This window comes from Haliaeetus leucocephalus, unplaced genomic scaffold (assembly GCF_000737465.1).
Source record: "Haliaeetus leucocephalus isolate CR32 unplaced genomic scaffold, Haliaeetus_leucocephalus-4.0 Scaffold473, whole genome shotgun sequence".
In the NCBI taxonomy this organism is placed as follows: domain Eukaryota; kingdom Metazoa; phylum Chordata; class Aves; order Accipitriformes; family Accipitridae; genus Haliaeetus; species Haliaeetus leucocephalus.
In genome coordinates, this window is record NW_010972909.1 from 6,143,434 (window position 1) to 6,165,265 (window position 21,832).

Genomic DNA, 21,832 nt, shown 5'->3' on the forward strand with positions numbered 1-21,832 from the left:
TTTAAATCTTGGCCTCTGGGGCTCCCCGCCACTCCGTCACTTCCTCCCTCGAGGCGCTTCCGGGCACGTGACCCCCTCCCCCTAGCGCCGCTTGGCGTTGCCCTGGTGACGGCAGCCGCGAACCCGGCGGGACGCGGGTTCGGGACCGGGACCGGGAGGGGGGGGCCTCCAGGGCCCACCCCGCTCACCCACCCGGCCCTCCTGGGGGAAGGGGGGCTCAGTACATCGGCCGTGGCCTCCCCCCCCGGGGAAGGGGACCAAGGCGTCAAGGTCTTGACCGGCACCGCAGCCTGGCTGCGCGGCAGGCGCAGAGCGCGCCTCGCCGTCCAGAGCAGATGTCCTCTGTGCCGGGACGCGCGTCACGATCGGCCCTTCCGGAGACTGGTTCACCTTGTTAAACACTAGTAGTTTTTCTGTAGGTCGTAAAATGTTTGTCTTGGTGCCTAGAACAAGCTTTGATGAACAAACAGGACGCAGCCGTAATAACGGTGACTGGGAGGTTTTCTGCCCTGGTCACGTAGGGCGCATGTAGGGGTGCACAGGGGAAACCTGCATAAACCAGGGAGAGAAACCACAGTGCCAGAGCTTGCTGGCAACTTTGAGAAGCTGCGCTGTGCAGGCACTTGGGCCTTGCTTCCCCCGATGACTCTCGAAGAACTTCAGTTGTTCTGTCAGTTGCCTGGCTTAGGGGAAGAGTGGTCATAAGAGGGTAAACTTACTCGTTTTAAACAATAGTGTTGTAGTCAGCATGACTGTTTCTAAGATAATGAGACATGCCCGGTCAGGTCAGACCAGTGGCTCGTCTTGATGAGAGCTGGTGAGTTTCCTTTGAGGGTGATGGCTTATGCACCAAGGAGGGGTGGGAAAAAGCAAAAAATGAGCAGAAATGAATCGTGCTCCATCTCCATGTACAAGGTGCAGAAGCTCAAGCACTGCTGAGGCTATAAGCATTGTACATGCTCCTCCAAATGACATGTTTGAGCAAGAACATTGCATCTGGCTCAGTAATGAAAGTGCTGGACTGTCAATTCACAGGAGATCCAGTCCCCTTGACTTGGAATCACAGAATGACATTTGCTGCTGCCTGAAAAGCAGCAGAACACACCGTACAGGAGGGCGTTTGGGCTGTTAATCAAACGTACCTGCCCTAAATGCTGGGTGTTCTTTTTTAATTCAGATTAATTATAAAAAAACTGTCTGGCTGATTCTCTTAAAAAAAGAAGAAAAAAAGCTATAGGAGATATTTAAGGCTATTCAAAATAAAAGGTCAGATAGTGATCAAAGGAACAATGACAAGGCAGGGAACCCAGTCAAAGTAATCCCTGTGAATCAACCACTCCTAAAACCCCCAAGGACTGGAGGAACGACTAAGCCATTTGTCCCTGTTGCAAAACCCACCGAAGTGGATTCAAGGGAGGAAACTCTCTGGAATCTATGCAAACGAAGGGGAACTACTGCAATAAAGAGGCTTTAGGATTTACTGGGGGGTGCTTGGCGGGAGGGGGGGCGGGGCGGGGAAGATGTTGGACTCGATAAAGAGAATTAGAGGATTTACAAGACCACACAGGTATGTTTGGGGTAGGAATCACAGGCAGGGAAGTGGAGGAATCAAGGTGGATCACAGACGAACAAGCATGGGAAAATGGAGAGAAGAGGGGGATAAACTAAGCAGGTCAAATGCAATCAGTATGTTTATCTGGACAAGTTTTGCACCTGATCACCAGAGTCTGTACTATATTCATAATAATTTATTTGAATTATTTTCTTGTGTGATTGTGCTCTCTGTTGTGTGCATGTGTGCGTGATCCAGTAACAAACTTAGGCCTGTCTAGCCAGCGAGTAGGATGAAAGGTCTGGTGGGGGCAGAATCCCAAGAGACCCATGAAGGCACGTTTCTCTGAGTGCTGGTCCTTAGGAAAAGGATCAGGCTACTGACACTCTGTGTTTATATGGGTGTCTTTGAGGTACTGTCTCCCCTCAGCATTAACCTGTGTGTGCGTGTCTATTGTGAACTTGTGCACCACCCTGCTACTGGTGGGATGTGAAAGAGAAGTAAGAAATTCCCACCCATCTCCATCAGAAGGAAGAAGCCTCAGGATCTTTCAGTCCACCAGATTCAGCTGCCCTTAATACTTCTCGGGGAAAGCAGGTGCACCTGGCCAATATCTGCAGTCCATTCCCCTTGTTCTACTCCCACATCCAAGCATGGTAGTAGGGAAGGTGGAGGAGACATCACAACCTGTTCCCTTTGGTATAGACTGGTTTTCCATTAGTTTGTCTATGAGCTTTTTGAACCTGCTGATATTATTGGCTCCTGTAACTCCTGTAGCAGTAGGTTCTTGTAGTGTAAAGTATCTTTTTTGTTCGTTTTGATTACCAGCTAGTTTTGTCACATGCCCCCAGTCTGCCGTGGAAAGATTTGCTGAAGAACAGTTTTCCATTCACTTTATTATCCACCACCTTCATTACTTTTTTAAATCTCAGTCCCTCATCTGCTCACCAAATTCTGCTCATTCTGCTTACCAAATGGTGGAATCCCAGCCCTTTTAGTGTCTCCTGATGAAGCACTTGTTCCATCCGATAATTCTTGTCACCCAGGCTCATGCTACAAGGGTCTGGCTGGAAACCTGTCAAGCGCTATGTCTGAATATAAGCCAGGATTTGTTTCATAGGTAGCATCGCTTGCTTGCATTTTAGGTGCAGATCTTCCCAGCTCTGGGCTTCTCAGCAAGAAGCAGCCCATTTTCATTCCAATGACTTCCCTGCCCCTCCCAACCCATTTTAGCAAAGGAGTTTTGCTGGAGAAATGGCATCTTGCAGAGCAAGTCACGGAGCAATGGTGACACTCAGTGGCCCTGCAGGAAAAGTGCACCTTCTGAGTTCACATTTTTTTCTAATTTATCAGGAAGAAAGTGGTAGCCAATGAACCTCATACGCAGGTGAGTGAACAGCACTGCTTAGCATAAGGATGAGTCTGCATACTGTGCCGTACAGATTCATATAGTGCAAGCATACAAATAGACATCTAGCCTAGGTATGTGCATTTGCCACCTTTCCCTCTCCCACACTCATTTACTCACTTCAGTCTGGAGGTGAGACCATCACCTTCAGGTACGTCAGAAGGAAAACCCTTTCTCTTGTGGTGGGGAAGACTGGAGTTTTCATACATACTGTTAGAGAACATGGCAGCTTGTAATGTATTCAGCCCCAGCCGCCAAGAGCTAATCCTTTGATCTAGACCATGGAGGTGCAAGGGGAGCCAGAAATCTGATTCAGACTGACCTCCAAGCCTGGGACGTCCTTCTGCTCAGAGAAGAGGTTGACATTATTCCCAGTTTACTGGGACATACAGGTGGGATAAGTCTACATTGCAATTACTGCAATGCACTTCTTACAGGCTGCCCAGATCTCTGCTTATGGTACCCTCACCTTCCCACACGTAGACAAGAGCCCATCCACAGCCTCACCACATCACTGGATCTCTTCAGCAGCCTCCTGCTAGCCCTGGCCGGTCTGGCCCATCACCATCTCCAGAAGGAAGAAGCTGGACAGGAGATGATCATAGCAATGCCAGGGCCTAATTGCCATTCTGTCCTGCCTCTGAGCAAAAGCTCATCTGACTGTGCTAGTTTCTAAGTCTTCCTCTGACCTCTCCAGCCCCACATTTCAGACAAGTCTTCATATACCACCACGTCTCCCATATCCCTGCCCTACACGTTGTTTCTTGCATGACTGATCCTAGTGTGGATCTGCGCTTCCTACCAGTACAAGGCTTCTGCAAGTTTGCAAGCTGAAAAAGTAGAGAGGCTGCAACCACGGGTCTGCTCATCTTTGTTTCCCATCCCTCAGAAAAACAGGTCAGTGCCTGCCAAACCACCTTTTTGCTCCCTGCAGGGAGTGGGAAATTGGAACACATAAAGGGAAGACGAGAATGCTTTGTCTGTGTCTGAAGGGCCAGCACCAGGGGTCAGTTACCTGCAGTACCCTGAAGGCACCCTTCTCCTCACCACCACCTTTAAGATGTGACCTGCATATGAAAAGAAAACCAGGCCAACAAGCAAAAGCTGATTCATATCAGTCTACTTCCAAATGTTACTGGGCCTGGCCACCAAGACAGTATCAACTACATTGCTTATCAACATAAGAGAGAATGTGGGAATAAGCCCACCCTGCGGCAAACTCTACAACACAAGAAGTCACAAGTTTTAGACTTTTCTCGGGAAAGAAGCCTCTTTGAATGTCAAAGGTAAGGCACATTCCAGGGCCTCTACCCTTAACTTGAAACAAACCACGTTAACAAAAGAAATCCGAGCATGCTTTAAAAATTACTTATTCATCTATTGCATGTCTTGGATTTAACTGTGGGTTGGTACAAACACCTTGATTTAGCTATTTGAGCTTGGTAGAAAACTAACCTATTAGCAAGCCATCACATGTGAGTCTGCAGGTATGCTTACCCTGCACAGAGACAGTACAGATCAGGAGATGGATCCATGGAGTCTCACATGGTTCTCAGTAGTAGCTATTTTAAAAGTCTTACTGTCCTTCAGCTACATGAGAAAAATCTAGGTCACTGTTTACCTCAAAAAGGAGAAAAAAAAACCTTGGAATAAACCTTAGACTCTGTATATTGTCAACGGTCCCCAGTAACAAGCTTTACAATTCCAAACTACAGCTCTGCAGTTTTGTATTTCTTTCCTGTTTGGAGGGCAAAAAGTCAGAGAAATAAGGAAGGCAGATTCACAAACTATTGCTCTTTCTCCAAACTGGAGCATGTTAGTTGAGCATACACTAATATGCATGAGTCAGGAGAGAAGGCATGGGTCCAAGCTTCCAGGAGAATTTGCGACTGAGTGACAACAGACAACTCATTTGTCCTGTGTCCTGACTTCTCTGTGGATGAGGGCTCCTTTCAGTTTTCCATACAACCATTGCAGAGGCTCTGTGAAAGCCTAGGAGACTGATCTCTTCTGCACCCGCTAAAAGCAGTGTAGTCTTTCAGTCCTATTTGCACAGTACTGGCAGATAACCACAAAGGCCCAAATAAGCCATATGCATCAAACTTTTATGATTTATCAATGCTTCAGTGGATCCCTACATGTTCGATGTACAAACTATCTTCTTCATGTAGAGATTTTAAGTATGCCATTTATTTTTTATAATAGCGCCCTAGCAAGGTCAGAATCCATTTGGGGCCATCTTGTGTGCTTACAGTCCTCCTCCTTGTAAGGGCCCTACTTCCCACTCCTTTTAAGAGCTTTTATCTGCAGAAAAATCCCTTGCTATCTGAGATGCTAGTTACCAGATTGCCTGTTAGCTGCCTCCTGTACTATGCTCTTCAGGACCTTCTTTTTTGCAGGCTGAAGCTGCAAATCTTTGCAGGAAATTTCCCAATTGCCTCCAGGCCACCAAGACCCACACAGCAGCTGTGGTGAGGTGATGGGAAGAAGTCTCCTGGCCATCTGCCAGCTATTCATACCCCACCTTTGCTTACACCTAACAAAGGTTCCTTTCTTGCACTGGAAGGTGTTTCCTATGAATGTCACCAAGGATGAGGAGCACCTTTCTACAGTCAGCAGAACTGAGCAAGTGTCAGATTGCCCACCCAGCACAGACTAGCCACTTACTGCATTCCCTAATGTTTGCTCCAAGAGGTGAAAAACTCACTGACTTCTACTGTACACTCCTGTCTTAAGGAAGCTCGCCACACAGCAGCTCTTTTTCAACCCTCTGCTTTGCCAGCTTCCTCAGCCCCTCTCATATGCAGCTGAACAACATCAATCTGATTTGAAACCACAGCCAGGAAACATCTGTTTGAATTCACATTCCACATGCTTAATTTCCTTACTTACCTACCCCACACAGGTACAAGGTGGCAAGACTTCCTGTCATCAGAAGGAGAGGAATCTTGGTGGGCCTGTCTCTGTTCAGATATAATATCATGGCCATCTGATGATATAAACTGTAGAATTACAGACCCTTGACACATGTGCGTCTGGAGGCAAGAGAGCCTGGCTCATGGGCACACTGAGCACGCTGCGTTACAGCTTTCGATTTTTATTTATAACCTTCCTATCTGAAGTTCAACCAGATTAGAGGACTTTCCTCCTGAAGCTACTTCAGTCCAGCCCAAATACCCAGAGGAAGAAACTTGCCAGGAAGGCAACTGGGAGATTCTAGGGTCCGCTTTTCTGCCTTGTCCTTTCCTGTCCATTGGCAGAGCACCACCGAACAGTCCCTATCGTCTCCCACGCTGTCTTGGGAAGGGGCAGTGCTAAGGGAACGCTCCTTAGAGGCTCGTTCCAGTTCCTTCATATTTTTGCTCGCTTGAACTCAGCCCTGTCCTCTTTTTGTATCAGTTGTCTACAGAATCACTTGGTTCCTCAGGTTTTCTGCTTCCCCTAAATGCTTGTTAGGCACTGCTGTGAGACTTTTATTTTCCTTTTTTCTTGCCCCTACTGGACAGCCCCAAGAACAACGATGAGTAGGGGAGGAAGGGCTGGCTCCGCCCGCTTTATGGACAGATTGCTCTGAATGGTCAGAATAAAAATAGATTTACTGTCCTCTTGCAAGTTCTGTTGATCAGGCGAAGGGCTGCTACACAGGGATCCCCCAAACAACTGTGGTCACATGATTTGTTTCACTTTATCTTCCTTTTCCCCCCTTTTTTCTCTCCTAGGTACTTTCTCTTTAGAAGCATCATCACTTCCCAAATACACAGCCCACCTTGTTCACTTTTTCTCTGTTAGTCCTGGGTTTGTTGACTTCATAGCCTTGCTTCATATTTACAGCATGACTGCTCTGGTAACTTCTCCCTTGGTAATCAGCTCTATAAAACTAGAACCTAGTCAGTTGAGAAGGTAGACCAGGGATGAGAGTCGGGGAGGAGAGGAAGACTTAAGCCACTATGGTACCAAAAGCAAAGTATGTAACCATGACCTGAGTAATGTTTCTCTCTTTTTCAGGCATTAAAATCCCTGCAGACTTCACAATTGTCAAGTCACTGACCTCATTCCAGGTTCCACATACTTTACTTCACTTGATCCCACACTACTGTGTATCAAGCCAGGTTTCACGTAGAAACTTAGGGTATAGATCAAAGGAAATAGGGTGCATCCAACACAGCAGGGAAGAGGAAAGCCAGAGCAATGAAGTTTTCCTTATCGAAGCAGAAAACTCAGATTATTGGTTGCAGATCCAGGGCATTCTAGTAGGAACCCTTCTTCAAGACATCTGTGGAAAGAAAGAGCAAGAAAAGGCAAAGTGCCTGATTAATTTTTAGGAAGCTATCTAAGGACTAAGAGATCTTAGGGGCTGAGTTGCAATATCTTTTTGTCATTGACATAGGCATTTCCAGTTGCATTCAGATTTGGGATGCTGCGAGGACTGCACATGTAAGGAGTGCATAGAAATGGAATAAAAATAGATCTTTTTAACCTTCCATGGTATGCTCATGCCTTGGTCTGCATTGAGATTATACCTGGGGTAGAAACTGTGCCCACAACTAGTGCAGTAGATTCCAATTCAACCTGCAGTCAAAGAAGGCTCTACAGCACATGATGGAATTAAATACAGAGCAGAGGTGGGTTGCTTTGCTTGCTTACCACCAGTCCTCTGCTCTGTATCAGCTGTTCCTACCTTGGAAGCCTGTTAACACTAACCTGAACTGTAAGGGAAACCGTATTCTCTTGCTGCGCGGTCATCTGTAGAAACAAAAGAGGAAGGGTGGTGAGCAGCAGAACTGCATGGTAGGGTAATGCCAAGCTTCTTTCTCTTTAACACAACCATTCCACTACCTTAATTTTTTACTCTTCAGACTGTGAGTGCAGGAACAGAAGAATGTCTACAGTGGGTCAGACCAACGGTCTGTCTCCCCAGCCTGTCTCACATACGGCTGTAAAAGACCCTCTTATACATTGTGATACCTTCTAATGCAAGGACATTTTTGTAAACAGAGAACCTCTCAGTAGTGTGTCCTGATAGCCTTGCTTTTTTACTGATAATTAGTATTTTCATGTCAGAAAACAATTTTTAAATTGTAGGTACTAAGCACAAAAATTCTTGTACAGGATGGAATAGCAAAGAGAGAGCATATTAGGTGACCATATTTAGCTCTCTAAAGGTTGGATTAAGAAGTCTCCTCCTCTTCTTGACATGGTGTGGAAGGGGAAACAAGAATGGAATTCAGTATACAACATGTAGGCCTGTGGTGCTGCTTTCTAAATCTCCAGTGGTAGTTTTTCCATTTTGTTCTCAAATTCTTTTTTTAAAAGAATTCTTAATGTTCCATCTGCTATTTTGGCTCATACTGAGCACGGAATAATCAGAGAGACTCAGAGTGACTCCAAGATCTCTCTTCTGTGTGCTGATAGTTCATTTAGAGCTTTAAAGGATAAGAAGTTATCTTCCTATTATCCTCTGAGACGTGGCATCACCCAATGGATGGTAAGATTATTACACTATACATGAAAAGCATAGAACTAAATTCTGCCTTCTGGTGGATCAGGGTGGCAGCATGTAACACTGATTTTAAATAAATGCCTATGTATTTTCAAGAGAGCTAAGGAGCTGGAGAAGACATGGTAAATTGACAGAGAAGCTTTCTTTCCACAGAGATGAAGCTTAAAACTAGAGGAAATCAAAAAACACAGTCATTTTGAACACATACACACCACAACATAATCATAGTGCCAGGCAGTCTCATCTCAAGAACAGAAAACCAAGTGATTCTGCTACTTGAATCTGGAAGTTTTGTACAGAGGAAACCCGAGCTTGGAGTTGCAGGAGGAAGTGCACTGGAATAAGGGAGATAAGGGAATAAGGGGCATAGACAGAACTGTGTCTGAGGCGGGGGTATGATAGTTATTCTTTGCCTATGTCAGTGAAATCTCACCAGGCTTATAGTAGTCGTAGACATACACTGTTGCCAGTTTCAGGTTCTGCACTGCAACATCTTGTTGCACTGAGATGTTAAGCTTCAGAGAAGTCTTACCGAGCTGGAGAGAAGCATAGAAGTGAGCAGAAATGCACTGGCCATCCCAAAGTCACCTACATACCAACTTCATTCCCTCTACATCAGACACGTCTTTCTCTATCTTTCCAGGTTCTTCCACCCTCTTTTGCCAAAATTTTAGCCTGCTTGACCAGCCTAGAGCTTTGTATTTCTGATCTCTGAGGGTCCCAATGCAAAGTGCTGCAGTTGCTAGTACTTGAATGGGCAGTTCCCTGTCGTTTTCCTCTTACCTCTTCCAAGTAGATTGTGACTTTGTTTGGTTCCATCATCTCTGTCTTTTTCACTAGGGGTACCTTCTCCAGCTGTATAGGAAGACAAGAGATGAGCTTGGTTAGCATCAGCTCATTGGCCTCCCTTGTTGTCTCACACCAAGTTTGGTATTTGCCAGGGAACCACTGCTGACTAAAGCACTTAGCCTAGTCAGGGTAAGGCCTGTGTTCCCCAGTTGTAATGGCATTGAGATTGTTGGGAGTGCACAAAGCCTTAGAAAAGATTTTCTCAGATTTGGAACAAGTGTCCTTAAGCCGCCTTCCTACTTTCAGCACTTGTAGCAACGGGAAAGATGGTTAGTAGGAGGCTATGATGAATCTTCCTGGCTATCTCCTGGAACACTGGAGTATGTCATTGAACAACTCCATGGGATTCAACACCACTTTATGGAGCATCTCTACAAATGGTACTGGCAACAACAAAGGGTGTCAGTGCACCCCAGATGATTCTAACTAGGTGCTTTTCAGCTCCTCTCTAGCCTCTTGCTGCATATGCGATCCTCACTACTGAACATGAAAAACTGCACAATCCATTCTGCAAGTGGAAAATTGCCTTGTGAAATAGCCCACTATACATATATATATAAGCTATATATAGCTTTGTTTAGTTAATTTGTGGCAAGATAAGTAGCTACCATTCTCCAGCAGTTCTTAGATGTTTTGAGCTACATCTGGAAAATAGATTTTCATATCTTCAGGGAAGGCCAGAGGAAAAAGTCTTACCGCTTTCACAGATCTCTTCACAGGAATGAACCCTGACAGCATCTCCACCTCCACCAGGGCCATGTTACTGGTCTCACGTTCCCCTACATAACTGAAAAAAGGCAGGAGAGAAGCACATTAGATGTTGAAGGTATCACAGCATTTCTAGGAGATACTAATGAACACTTCCAAACTCTGGCTTGCCCTACAGTGATGTGAAAGCTCAGCAGCATGTCTAACTGATGGGAGAAAAGGACAAAAAATCGCCCCCATCTATTTGCTCAATATGGAGACAGATTGTGCAGCAAATGTGTTATGGTTAATCTTCATGCTGCCCTCTCCAAGAGGTGGAAGGGATCTTTGATGTTACAGGTTGAGAACAGCAATGTTGGCAGTGTTCTCTTTCAGGACAGTAGGGCATGGAGAATATGGACCAAGACACTCATCCTAGACAGATGCAGGTAAGTGAAATATGGATAGGGACTGGAGTTTCTGCTGTCTGGTTCCAGCAGAGGTTCACGCTGCAGGAGAATGCATCTCAGGGCTGGTTCAGCCCAGGCTGCCGAGTGTTCCCCAAGGGGTGAGCTCTGGCTCTTGGGAACGCTGCCATGTCAGCTGCTAGTGCTCTGGGGGCTGCTGAGCTGCTCCATGCTGACTGAGATAGTTGCTGTGGTTCTGCAAGCCACTGCCAGTGCGTTCCCATGCTTCTCCAGGCCTTAACTCTCAGTTCATCATCTCATAGTGATCTATGGATAAGAAGAGAGTCTTCCCCTGTGTCTTTGCCTCCAGAGACAGGAGGTTTTTATGGGGTTCTGGTCATACTACTGGGGCTCCTACTTCTTTCCACTGAAGAAAGAGCCTCAAGGGATCTCATACCTGACAGACACATGGATGTCAAGCTGTTTCCTGACACCATCACATTCTCTTGGTACTGTTTCCACATCCAGGACAAAGACCTCTTCTCTTTTTGGTGGTGGGGTGTTATAGTACAAAGTGGTCTGGTGGGGGAGAAAACATCTCTGTGAAGTGCCCTGAAGCTTCCCTGTATGAGATAAAGGACTACCTGTGCCACTAGCTTTTAACAAATCAGTAACCAGTGGCTAACACAGTTGTCCTCAGCTGTGCTTTCTGTTCAGACATGTGCTGTTTAGCACTTGGCATCAGATACATCTCCCAGATGTAACCCTCAGCACTGAGGCTCAGCTGTCTGTGATCCAAGGCTTCACTCAGTACAACATTGTCTCAGCCTTACTGAAAAAAAATATTGTTAAGGCGTGAGAAAGTACATTAGCTAAAACCCTTCCCACAAGGAGAAAGAAGTGTAACTGTTGACTGTTGACATGGCAATAGTTAGTAGTTCTAAGTCTCAAGAGGAAAAATACTGACAAAGCAAGTATAAAACCCTTAAGAAAGAAAGAACGAGCAAAGAATCAGAAGAGGACAGCTCAGCAAGAGGGGTGATCACACTCCTCCAAAGAGCAGCATACACCAATCTTCCTCCACCTGCCTGATGACTGACTGCCTGGCCAGCAGATATCAGATATCTTATGCTTGTTGACTATATTCAAGTATAGCCAAGTAGCATGAGTCCTAGTTACCTCCTACATGCATTAACAGTAAATAATTGTTGTGTCCTCTTGTCTAGACACTGCTTGCAGAGTCTCTGTGAGCGTCATAAGAGGTGGTTGAACAGAAGTGACCCAGTGAGGGTGGTTTCCACAGGGAGTGACTTGAGTTCTTTGCTGCATGAATAGCTCACAAGCAGACCACTATCAAAGCTGCCAGAAAAATAAGATGTATTCTCCTGATGGACCAGTTGTGTTGGTGTACTGGGATAAGAAGACCTTGGTTCTACATCACTCCTCATCTCTGCATGTGATAACAACCCAAAGAATATTATGTAAGAAGATACACATTGCTCAGCCCCTGAAGCAGTGACATCAGCAACATTCGATACAGAAGCAGGTACTGTTCTGTATGTCATCACTCCTGACTTGAAATCTACTGATCTCTTCACAATGGCATGGCTCTGTAGCATGGGACAGCAAAGCTGAGACATTTCTGAGAAGAAGATTCCATAGATGGTTGCAATAAAACCATGTCAACAGAGTATACCTGAGCTCCTTCAAGCTTGACATGATTCTGCCTAGAAAGCCAAATCCTACTTATAAATTGAGGCTACAATGCGTGCTTAAATAGTCAGTGGCAAAACCTGACAGCTCTGTTCCTTATATATACTCACCTGTACGTAAACACAGCCACTGCCGGTCGCCTGCACTGTGTACATCCCTGGGACTGCAAGGAGAGGTGCCTGATGCAGGACCAACTTGTTGTTCCTGTGCACATGGAACTCCAATGGAGAAGCCTCCTTGCCTTTCACTGTCACCTCCACATCTCTGATCTCCTGAGGAATCAGCGCTGCATACTGAGCAAGGGCCTGCAGGCTAACAACTGTGTCCTGAAGGTAGAGAGAGAGTCACTTTGCTGTGGAGCCATGCAGTACAAGATCCTGCACACTAGGTCAGGCACTGCAGGGAGAACCACGCTCCTCGTGGCCCTGATTCACACTCTGACACAGGCGGGTTCTATACCACTAAGTGCATAGGTAGGGTCTATGCCACAGGCAGCAGGATGACTTCTGTTACCTGGAAAGGGTGGCTTCTGAGCCCTGGGGTTACCAGTCCCAGGCCCTGGGTAATCCCAATTACACCACACAGAAAAAGAGTTTCCCCATGGCATTCCCCTTTCCAAGTAGGGCTCATGTATGCCTGTCTGCAAAGGATGGATCTAGAGTGACACGCACATGAGATGTGCACATCACTCCAGGCACAGGATCTCCCTCCTTCCCCCATGACTTTCCCCAGCTTGTTACCTGTGTGGAAGCAAATCCGCCAAAGGCATTTCTTTGTCTGCTGAGCCAGTGCACAAGCTTGTTCACTGAGGCTTCATTGAGTGCAAAGTCTGGTGCGGAGACATGAGCCAGGAGGATGTAGGCTACCGTCTCAATCATAGAAGAAGAAGATTCTTTACTCCTGGAATGTGATGTCAGGAGTTCTGCTGATGGGAGGAGAAACGTGTGGAAGAGAAGAACAGTAGATCCCTGTGAACATCAGCTGCTCCTGCCCTGGTACCCTTCGAGGACTGGCAGTTTACACCATCAGAAACACATGTGCCTTTCCGGGGGACCTCAGAGTGCAGAAGCCAATCCCTCCTGTCGTTTTTGTACTCTGAAGGGCCAGCTATCTGTGATAGGCTCCATTTCTTCCTTTGAAAGCACAGAGATCCAGGCCCCAAATCCTCAACCAGTTAGTTCCCCTAGGAAGGAGTTCCTCTAGAAACTGATTGACTCTGAACAGAAGCTTTTTGTTTAACATACAGTCCTATTTTTATTCAGCTCTGTGTATATTCAAAGCTATGTCCCCAAGCTATGGTATTTTTGCTGTTTCTGCATTTACCAAGGATAATCTAACAGGGCTCCCTGTGCTGAAAAGCTCTAGGACTCATTTCCAGTCAGTTGTTATCTGTTGTACAAGAATTGGTCACTCTTTGAGGGAGAATTGCTGTTGGGCTACCGGAGGAGCAAGAATACCCAATTTATTTTGTTGGCATCCTCACTATGCAGTGCATATGTAGGACAATTTAAGTTACACCTGGGCTCCCACCTATGTTCCAAGCTCACAGGCAATGAATACATGAAAGTCTGGTTGAATGTTTTGCTGTAGTGATAGTAGGGGGCTAACCAAAATTCAGCTAAGATTTTAGCTTAATTGTGCCAATGTAGACATCTGCAATGGTACAAATGTGAAAACCCAAAATGCTTTTAAATTCAAAGTCAGTTTTCAAAACAAACCATCACTTTTGAAATAAGAATCACATAATCACTTGTTTGCATAAAAGCAGCATAAAGACTTTAGAATTTAGCTCAGGGACTCTATGGACCGGTATTACTTCATCATTTTTATCACAATGGAAGGTTTTTGCCTGAGGGATTTGTGATTTGTTGCTTCCAAGGTGACATAACCAGAACAATTTTTTCATGAAGTGGTAGAAGGTGTCTTGGTGATGCAGCTATAGGTGACCTACAGATGGTGGCTGCAGTCACATCCTCAGAGTCAGTGGGCAGAACACAGACACATTTAAACATGGAGGACAACACCTTTCCCTCACAACTCCATTGCTCTTACCAAGTCATTGCTAACTATTATCAGTGGAAGCAAGAGCCAAAGAAAACTATCACTTGACCCATAGGCAGTTTGTAGTGCTCCATGCCCTAGGACCTTAAGGGGACATTTTCCAAAGTGCTTGGTAAGTTAGAAGCATCAGACTGACTGGACATCAGTAAGGATGTGCTCCAGTCACTTGTTCCATATGTACTTTCTCAGAGGCAGCTCTGAAGAAGTATTGCACTCAGTGTGTGCAATTCTACTCCTTCCAGTTTGCCCGCTAGCCACCCTGTGAAGCCAGCTGGGCAGCTTGAGTGGCTATGCAGTGAGCTGCACTGGTAGCTGGTCAGGCTAAAAAACCCTCTCCTTTTTTTCTTCTGTGTCATTTTTCAGTCCCCAGTGTAGTTCACCATACTGCCAGAGGAACAACTGCGGGGAAGAACTTAAGCCAAGTCAGGTTATACTGTTACTAACTGTTTAGGCTTAGGTGCTTTGAAACCCCCACCTGGCATCCATATTCAGGATAGAAGTCAATTTTTTTCCATGTTAAAGAGACAATAGGAAGAACCAAACTCAACAGCACAGCAATAAAGATGCATCCACCCAAGGGCCTTGAGCAGCAGTGGGGAAGCAGTCAAAAGGTTTGAATTCTGCAAGTAAATGCCCTGACCAGCAGCTGAATAAACATGGTGAAACAAGTTTCCTCTGCAAGATCTCTTGTACTACATGTGAATTGCTGAAGAATGACAGGAGCACCACAACTCAAGTGAGTGCTTTGACCACACAAATTAAGCATGGATCATCTCTGCTGCTTTTGATTACGAATTGTCTCCTGGCTCTGAGAAAACTAGAGACTTTCACAGCTTCAATAAATTACCATTTTCTGACACAAAACCCACTGCAATTAAATCCTACAGATATCAGGCCTTAAACACAGTCATTATCTCTAGAACCCAAAATCTTCTATACAGCAACAACCTACCAGTTTCCTTCTCTAGCATATCCAGGAGCTGCTTTCTCATCTCCATGTCCTTTCTCAGTGTGAAGACATAAGCCATCAAGGCCTTAACATAAAGGCTTGTCTTATCAAGTGTTACATTCTTGAGGCAATGTAAGGCATTATCCAGCATGGTGTCCTGAGAAAGGAATCCAAACCCAGTGAATTTCCTCTGAACACTTTTGTTGTGAAAATCTATCCCCAACCCTCAAGCATCCCAGCTACTGGGGATGTATTTCAGTGCTAGCCTCTCCCTCAGGGCTATGGAATGTCAAGTAGAGTGGACAAAGCATCACTCACTGTGCGTTGAAAACAAAGATGTGCCTGGACATATCACTGGGACAGGGGATTGTTAATACACTGGAGAATCCGGCTGTCAGAAGTGTCTAGTAACACGCTGGCTCAGAAGTGTCAGACCTGCATGCTGTGGGTCTCGGCTCCCAAGGGGGTATGACATTGTTTTCAGAACTGTACCAGTAAGGCTGGAATATCAGCCCATCATGGCTAGAACAGTCTACACTTGGCTTGAAGGTCACTGCTTTTATTTCAGGTCTGAAGGCGGGGGAGGGGGGGGGTGTTGCATACCTGAAAGGTGGTGGTTTTTTTCTCCTTTAGCTATATTGGTCAGTTTAATGAAAACTATTGCCTCTCCCTGCAAGCCCTAAGCCACTTTCAGAGACAATTGTTTCCCTTGAGATCAGCTGGGAATGGCAGATGCTCTGCTTTGCTGCAAATCAGGCCATTTATATTAAGAACTCCTTACCAAGTTAAAAATTTCCTGTTGAGCTTATTGTATACAAAGGTGGGAAGTGACAGAACTTTTCACCAGCTCAGACTGGGTACTCCCTGAAACCACAGACCTGGGGAGGAATGAAGGGTCTAGCATGTTCCCAAGCCCTGCGAGGAGTTCAGATGTGACTTACATTCTTCTCCAGATGGAGCTCCATGAGGGCAGCAGTGATATAAGCTGTTAATGAGATTGTATCGTCCACACCACCCTGCAAGTCACACAGCCAAACATCAGAAAGGGACAAAAACAACCATTGCTTGCCTGTCATTGTATAGCCACTGAAACTGCCTATGGATGGTGTATCCAAAAGAGTACAGTAGCGTGCCTCTGGGCATTCTTGGACATGTGAAGACTGAAGGAAAGCACTCCAGGCTCACTTATTGAATATCATGAAAGTTTGGTGCTGAGAGCAGTCTCAAAGCCATATTGTTCATACAGCCTAGGCGTGCCTTCTCATAGAAGGCATGAGGCAAACCATTAAGCTATTTATTTTATTAAATATGCTACAACTGGACACTTGAAAAAAGTTTTTATGATGCAGGATTTGCATACAAGAAGCAATGCAAGTTTACATACAATTCAGCTGACTGTGAGAAGCTACATGTTAATATGGGTAAACAGGCTCGCAGGAGCCTTTTCTCCCGTCAAAGAACATTGATTCTTGGGAAGTTCTGCTTGCATCCTCAGATATGAGACAAGACTACATCTAAAATGAGGGGGAGAATTTGGGCTGAGATGCTGAGTAACATCATTCACACTGAATAGCAGAAACTTTGAAGCGTAAGGGGGGCTGGGGAAAAATCTGTTCCAAAAAGTTCTGTTCAAATAGAAAACCTAAACTGAGAAATTAATGAAAGTCAGACAAGGATGAACAGTCTGCATATACACTCTAGTTTTATTTTGTACTGCATCCAAATTTTAAGAAAAAAAGTGTAACCCTTTGCTTTACTAAAATAGCAGACTGTTTTCTTTCATAAACTTACCTTGTATTTAATATGGGTGACTTTGTAATCTGACCAGTCTGGATTATTCCTACCTTTACCAAGACAATGAACCCAAGTATTGCCATACTGCATGCACACTGTTCGGTACCTGAACACTAGGGCATGTTCACCAAGAGTTCGGTGCATTTCCAGCTACACTGCAGGGATCATTTTGGGGATGCCAGGCTCCAGGAGAAGTCATACTTTTGGGGCGGAGAGACAACTGTGTCTTCAGATAATCCCATATTAGAGCACATAGTCAGGCCTATCTGGAGAGTATTGTGCATCACAGGGCATGAGAAGAGGGAGAATCCAGACAGGGTATTCTAGACAGACAAGCACTAAAATATAAAAATATTTCTCCCTGTGCCCTTGAAGTGCCTTGGCACAATTAGCCATGGTGCTTTTTGGCTAGAGTGAAAATGAAGAAAGCCCAGCTGACATTAAAACCTCACATAGAGTAGATGCCTGCTGTTTCAGGCCATGCTTTTTCATTCTGCTCTGGGAAGCTGCCTTGCTGTGCTGGGCCATGGGCACATTGCTTTGTGCTACTGTGCAGAGTGGAAGAGCCTGGGGAAGCAACCCTGTGCCCCACATTGTATGCCTCCCGCTCCCACTCCCATGTCTGGCAGCCATACCTTCAAGTCATTGTTGAAGAGCTTCCCCACACTCTGGAAGCAGCCGCCGGGCAGCTGGTGCTTCTGCAGCCAGAGCAGAGCGCTGTGCACGTGATCCTTATTGATGTAAATGTGAGAACTGGCTTGTCCAAAGGACCTGGCTACAAAAGCTGTCAGCCTGTGAGCAGAGCACAAAGGAATCCTGTGTCACAGCCAGGAGCTGAACCAGCAAGGACAATAGGTTTGGGATGACAGTACCAACTCTGGTCACTCACCATGTGTTGCCCTGGTTGTCAGCTTTCCCAAAGGCACTGTAGGAGCCATCATCATGTTTGTAGAGCAGTTGACGCTGGTAACCTATGAAGGCGGGTGCCAGGACATGACTCTCAGTGTGAGGGCCTGGAGCATCTCAAACTGTATCCCCGCTGTGGGAAGAAGTCTCCACAGCAAGAGACTTCACCACGTCCTACCATCAGAGATGCTGAGGCAAACCTACCACCCCACAATTCCCCATGCATCCCACACATCAGCATGACAAGAAGCAGTTGCACAGCATCACTGAAGTGCCCCATGCAGCTGCTCTACATTACTAGAGCTGTTATGTGCAAGCACCATGGATATCTATCTGCCCTGCTGGTTTGCAGAATGGTGACATGCTCAGCCACCTCATGTCTCCCCGTGCCCCAGGGAACCCTCATGGGCACGTTGCTGTGAATAAAAAGAGCTGTAGGACTGAGGAGGAAGGCTTTTCCTAGAGGGGACCAATATGAAACCCTGTTTGTTTGTCAGCACTGATGCTAGCCCTGTTGGGACTCAAGAAAGCACTTTTTGTGGGACGTACAGAAAGCAACAAGGCCATGCCTTTAAGTTCTGAGGGCAGAACACCATCCGTATCCGTTTGCTCTTCCTCCACCCTTCACACAGCCCCACTGTTTACCTTCCACCTTGCCTCTCTGCTGCTGCCATTCTCCTGGGTAGGCCCCCCTCTCCCAGATAGCTGTCCCAACTCACAGTACAAGAGAGAAAGGGGGAAGGAAAGGGAGTAAAATCCTATCTGTTGTAGCAGGATAAGGAGACTGGCAGGTTGAAATGTGAGGCACATTGCAAAATGAGACACAGACACTGACGCCGTATTAAATTCAGATTATACTGGACAGAGCTGACATGCCCCTACCTTATGTGTCCTAAAACATGGGGAAACACTAAGCTACTAAACTCCTATCTATCCTCAAAAGCCACTCTTTATTCCAGTTAATAGTAGCTGATACCCTGTTTCCACAAGGGACTTCCATCTGCCTCGGACTTCCAAGGGAACAAACCACAGGCATCACATAGCAATAGAAATCATTAATTACCCACACCCTTCTCAAAAAAGCAGGCTTAGTACCTCAATAACTGGCAGAGGCAGAAGTCCTGCTTCTTCAGGAACATGCTTTTCCTTCCATGAGACATTTCCCTTATTCTCTGTGATACCTTCCTTTGTCACAGCTCTCGCAGTGCTCCCACTCCTGCCCTGCACCTGCCCACCAGACCAGCACCCCACGCTCTTCATTTATAGCACCTTTGGTTTGCAGCAGAAGGAAGAAGGACAACATTACCTGTTCTCAGGAATTTCAGTGCTTTATCTTCAATTTCTGGGTCCAGTTGTTTAGTCTTATTCAAGTACTGGAGTATGAAGATGTTTGGTGCAAACTGAACCATGTTCTGTTCACCGCAGCCAAAGGGCATCCCTAGCAGCTGGTCTAAATTTTGAAGTGCTGGGCCCATGATGTCCCCTTAAGTTTGAGGTGAAGGGGCAGGAGAAAGCAAAAGCACACACTTTTAGCAGTATGAAACAAAGGGACTGCTGACTTCTCTAAACTCTGCTGGGATCCTGGAAAAGAACCAGCCCCTCACTGAATGGAGATGATTAAGATTTCTCCCAGATTAGGCCAGCACAGAAAGGGAAGACATCATGGTTCTGGGAGGAGGGAAGGAATGCAAAGGTTGAGGGAGTCTGAAGAAAGGTGAAGAGAGCTGTCATTCCTGAGTGGGTATCAAGGAGGGAAAAGAATTACAGAGGCAAACTAGGTGGAAATCTGCAAGGATGGTTTTGGTTCACTTAGGTAGAGGTGGATGGCAGTGACAGACATCAAAGGAAATAACCCGTTTTGTGTCTTCTCCTACAGCCACTTGGGGATCACCCAGGATCATTCCTTATGAGAGGAATACATATCAAAAAAGATTACTTCATCCACATTCCTGAGGCCAACATCACACCCCCTACAGTTTATCTCAGGAGGAATTGGGTCAATGCATCATTAAGGCCAAAGCATTGTGCAAACTCTTCCCACTGGAGACCCAAGAGCGGGGAAAGCCTTTCTCACCAATCACAGAGAAAGTGGCTCGGCCAGATCCCTCCAGCACTTCTGCAGGCAGAGTTAGGGAGAACTCTTCAGAGACGGTGTTATCTGAGGAAGGCAGAACCCAGAAATTTATCCTGTGGAAGAAGTATTACATGCAAGTATAACATCCCAAGGAGACCCAGGTGAGCCTCAGTGTGACTGAGTCACAGCAGCTGAGACTTGCAAACAAATGCCTCAGTACAGGAAACTTTGCCAGGTAGAAGACAGACATAGACAAACTATAGTGCTTGTTCTCCCAGGCAGGGATGGTGCCACCAGCACTTGCTCTCTGACAAATTCCCCCCACCTCTGGGTATTTGCAGTAGCCCTGTCCCTTCCATCGTGCTCTCGTGATCAATAGCAGTCAGGGATTTTTGTCCCATACCTGCAGCACAGAGAAAGGCGTTTTGGGTCTTCTCTTGTAGGACACCTCCTGGCTGCAGATGGAGAATGAGTAGTTCAGATAGGGAAGGCAGGAAAGGAAGTCACCATGCCTCAGCAGGCCTGTCTGCTTCCAAGAAGAAGGGGCTAAACTTCCTCTTAGCATCTTGCTAACTGCCTCAGGGGATGATCCACTGTCCCCAGGTGTTCTCCACCCTGAGGTGTGACTAACCTTCACAAGCAGAGGTTTTATCACTGTGTCTCTCTCTCCTTGCAAAGGTGTCACAGCGATCCTATTATCACACAGATCGTGTGAATCTTCTGCCACGCTGCTCACAGTGACATTCACTCTGCCTGCAGGGAGCACAGGGGCACATTGCTGAGCACTTGCAGCAGACAGCTGTATACACCAGCATGGCATCGGGACCAGACATGCAGACACAGGCAAATTCCACCCCTCTTCCCGCTAGCTGCCACACATCCCTCTGCTTAACCTCACCCAGCCTGGTGGCTGTCACGTTCCACACGAAGGTTTTTGCTTCGTTGGCGCAGAGGCAGCTGGTGAACTGACAGCCTGGACAGGCGTCCACCTTTAGTTCTGGAGTCTCTGTGAGGGTGGTGCGCACCTGAGTGTGGTGGGGTGTACAAGCACACATTGGCGTAGTGTTAGGAACAGGCAGTGCACAAAGGAGCAAATACCATGGGTCATGAAGTGTGAGGCTGTGCTTTGTGGCTCAGATGCCAGTATCTAGGGCTCCTGAGAAGATCATAGCTTGCCTTTGGGCTCAAGTTTTTGCTCTGACAGAGGCCATGTAATTGGGGGAATACTCACCTGGATACAGTCCTTGAGGTAGTTAAAGACAGTGGCTTTTAGGCTGAAAGTCTCTCCTTGGATCACAGAGTATGGCAGTGACAGATCCACAAAGAAAGGCTGGAAGACCCTAAGAGTAGTCAGAGGTGAGAACCCAAAGCCAATATCAGCAACACAGAAGGCGTTGGCATTCCATTCTGTGATGGTGTCAGGTACAGCAACTTGGAGAGACACTTGACCGTTGTCCCTATAGCAGGAAGAGAAAGAGGAGAACTTGCTCAGAAGTAGTCAGAAGTCTCCAGGGGTGTGTCTGGGGAGGGCAGGTAGAGGCTGTTAGCAACCCAACAGAGACCAAATCCCAAATCCAGGTCTCTGGGAAAAGTGTCCGTGGTTTTGGCGTCTTCTTGTCATCAGAGCGAGGTGCAGAATCACTGTGGCCAACCTGATTGTCTGCTGGAAAGCAAACAATACCTCAGAAAACAGCAGATGTAGCTACAGGTGAAATTAGTTCTTCATTCACATGCAATCTAACACAAATCGTAAATGGTTTGTGACACAGAACAAGGGTGGACAGGGTTAGTGTTTTAGTGAGAATCTGACACAGTGTGTGTATCTTTGGGGAACACAGCTTTAGGGAGATAGAGTCGGATGAGTTTAGCCTGAGGCTTAGTCTGACAGATCCAGCAAGTTTGGTCTGGATCCAGGGGCAGACAGCAGGCTCA

The 21,832-nt window shown here is 46.3% G+C and overlaps 1 protein-coding gene across 1 annotated transcript in view; it reads right to left on the reverse strand.

Annotated features, from left to right (window-relative positions):
* LOC104836731 (alpha-2-macroglobulin-like protein 1) overlaps nucleotides 1-21,832 on the reverse strand; it is a 39,230-nt gene that overhangs the window by 1,585 nt on the left and 15,813 nt on the right. The window contains exons 19-36 of the mRNA XM_010575453.1: nucleotides 21,452-21,560; nucleotides 21,132-21,357; nucleotides 20,799-20,925; nucleotides 20,532-20,653; nucleotides 20,304-20,355; nucleotides 19,901-19,984; nucleotides 19,133-19,309; nucleotides 17,810-17,891; nucleotides 17,556-17,712; nucleotides 16,068-16,142; nucleotides 15,130-15,283; nucleotides 12,857-13,041; nucleotides 12,227-12,442; nucleotides 10,861-10,982; nucleotides 10,006-10,096; nucleotides 9,244-9,315; nucleotides 8,894-8,996; nucleotides 7,662-7,703 (exon numbers count right to left, since the gene is read on the reverse strand). Of these exons, the coding sequence (XP_010573755.1) occupies nucleotides 7,662-7,703; nucleotides 8,894-8,996; nucleotides 9,244-9,315; nucleotides 10,006-10,096; nucleotides 10,861-10,982; nucleotides 12,227-12,442; nucleotides 12,857-13,041; nucleotides 15,130-15,283; nucleotides 16,068-16,142; nucleotides 17,556-17,712; nucleotides 17,810-17,891; nucleotides 19,133-19,309; nucleotides 19,901-19,984; nucleotides 20,304-20,355; nucleotides 20,532-20,653; nucleotides 20,799-20,925; nucleotides 21,132-21,357; nucleotides 21,452-21,560 (2,196 nt within the window). The remainder of the gene's footprint in view (nucleotides 1-7,661; nucleotides 7,704-8,893; nucleotides 8,997-9,243; nucleotides 9,316-10,005; nucleotides 10,097-10,860; nucleotides 10,983-12,226; nucleotides 12,443-12,856; nucleotides 13,042-15,129; nucleotides 15,284-16,067; nucleotides 16,143-17,555; nucleotides 17,713-17,809; nucleotides 17,892-19,132; nucleotides 19,310-19,900; nucleotides 19,985-20,303; nucleotides 20,356-20,531; nucleotides 20,654-20,798; nucleotides 20,926-21,131; nucleotides 21,358-21,451; nucleotides 21,561-21,832) is intronic.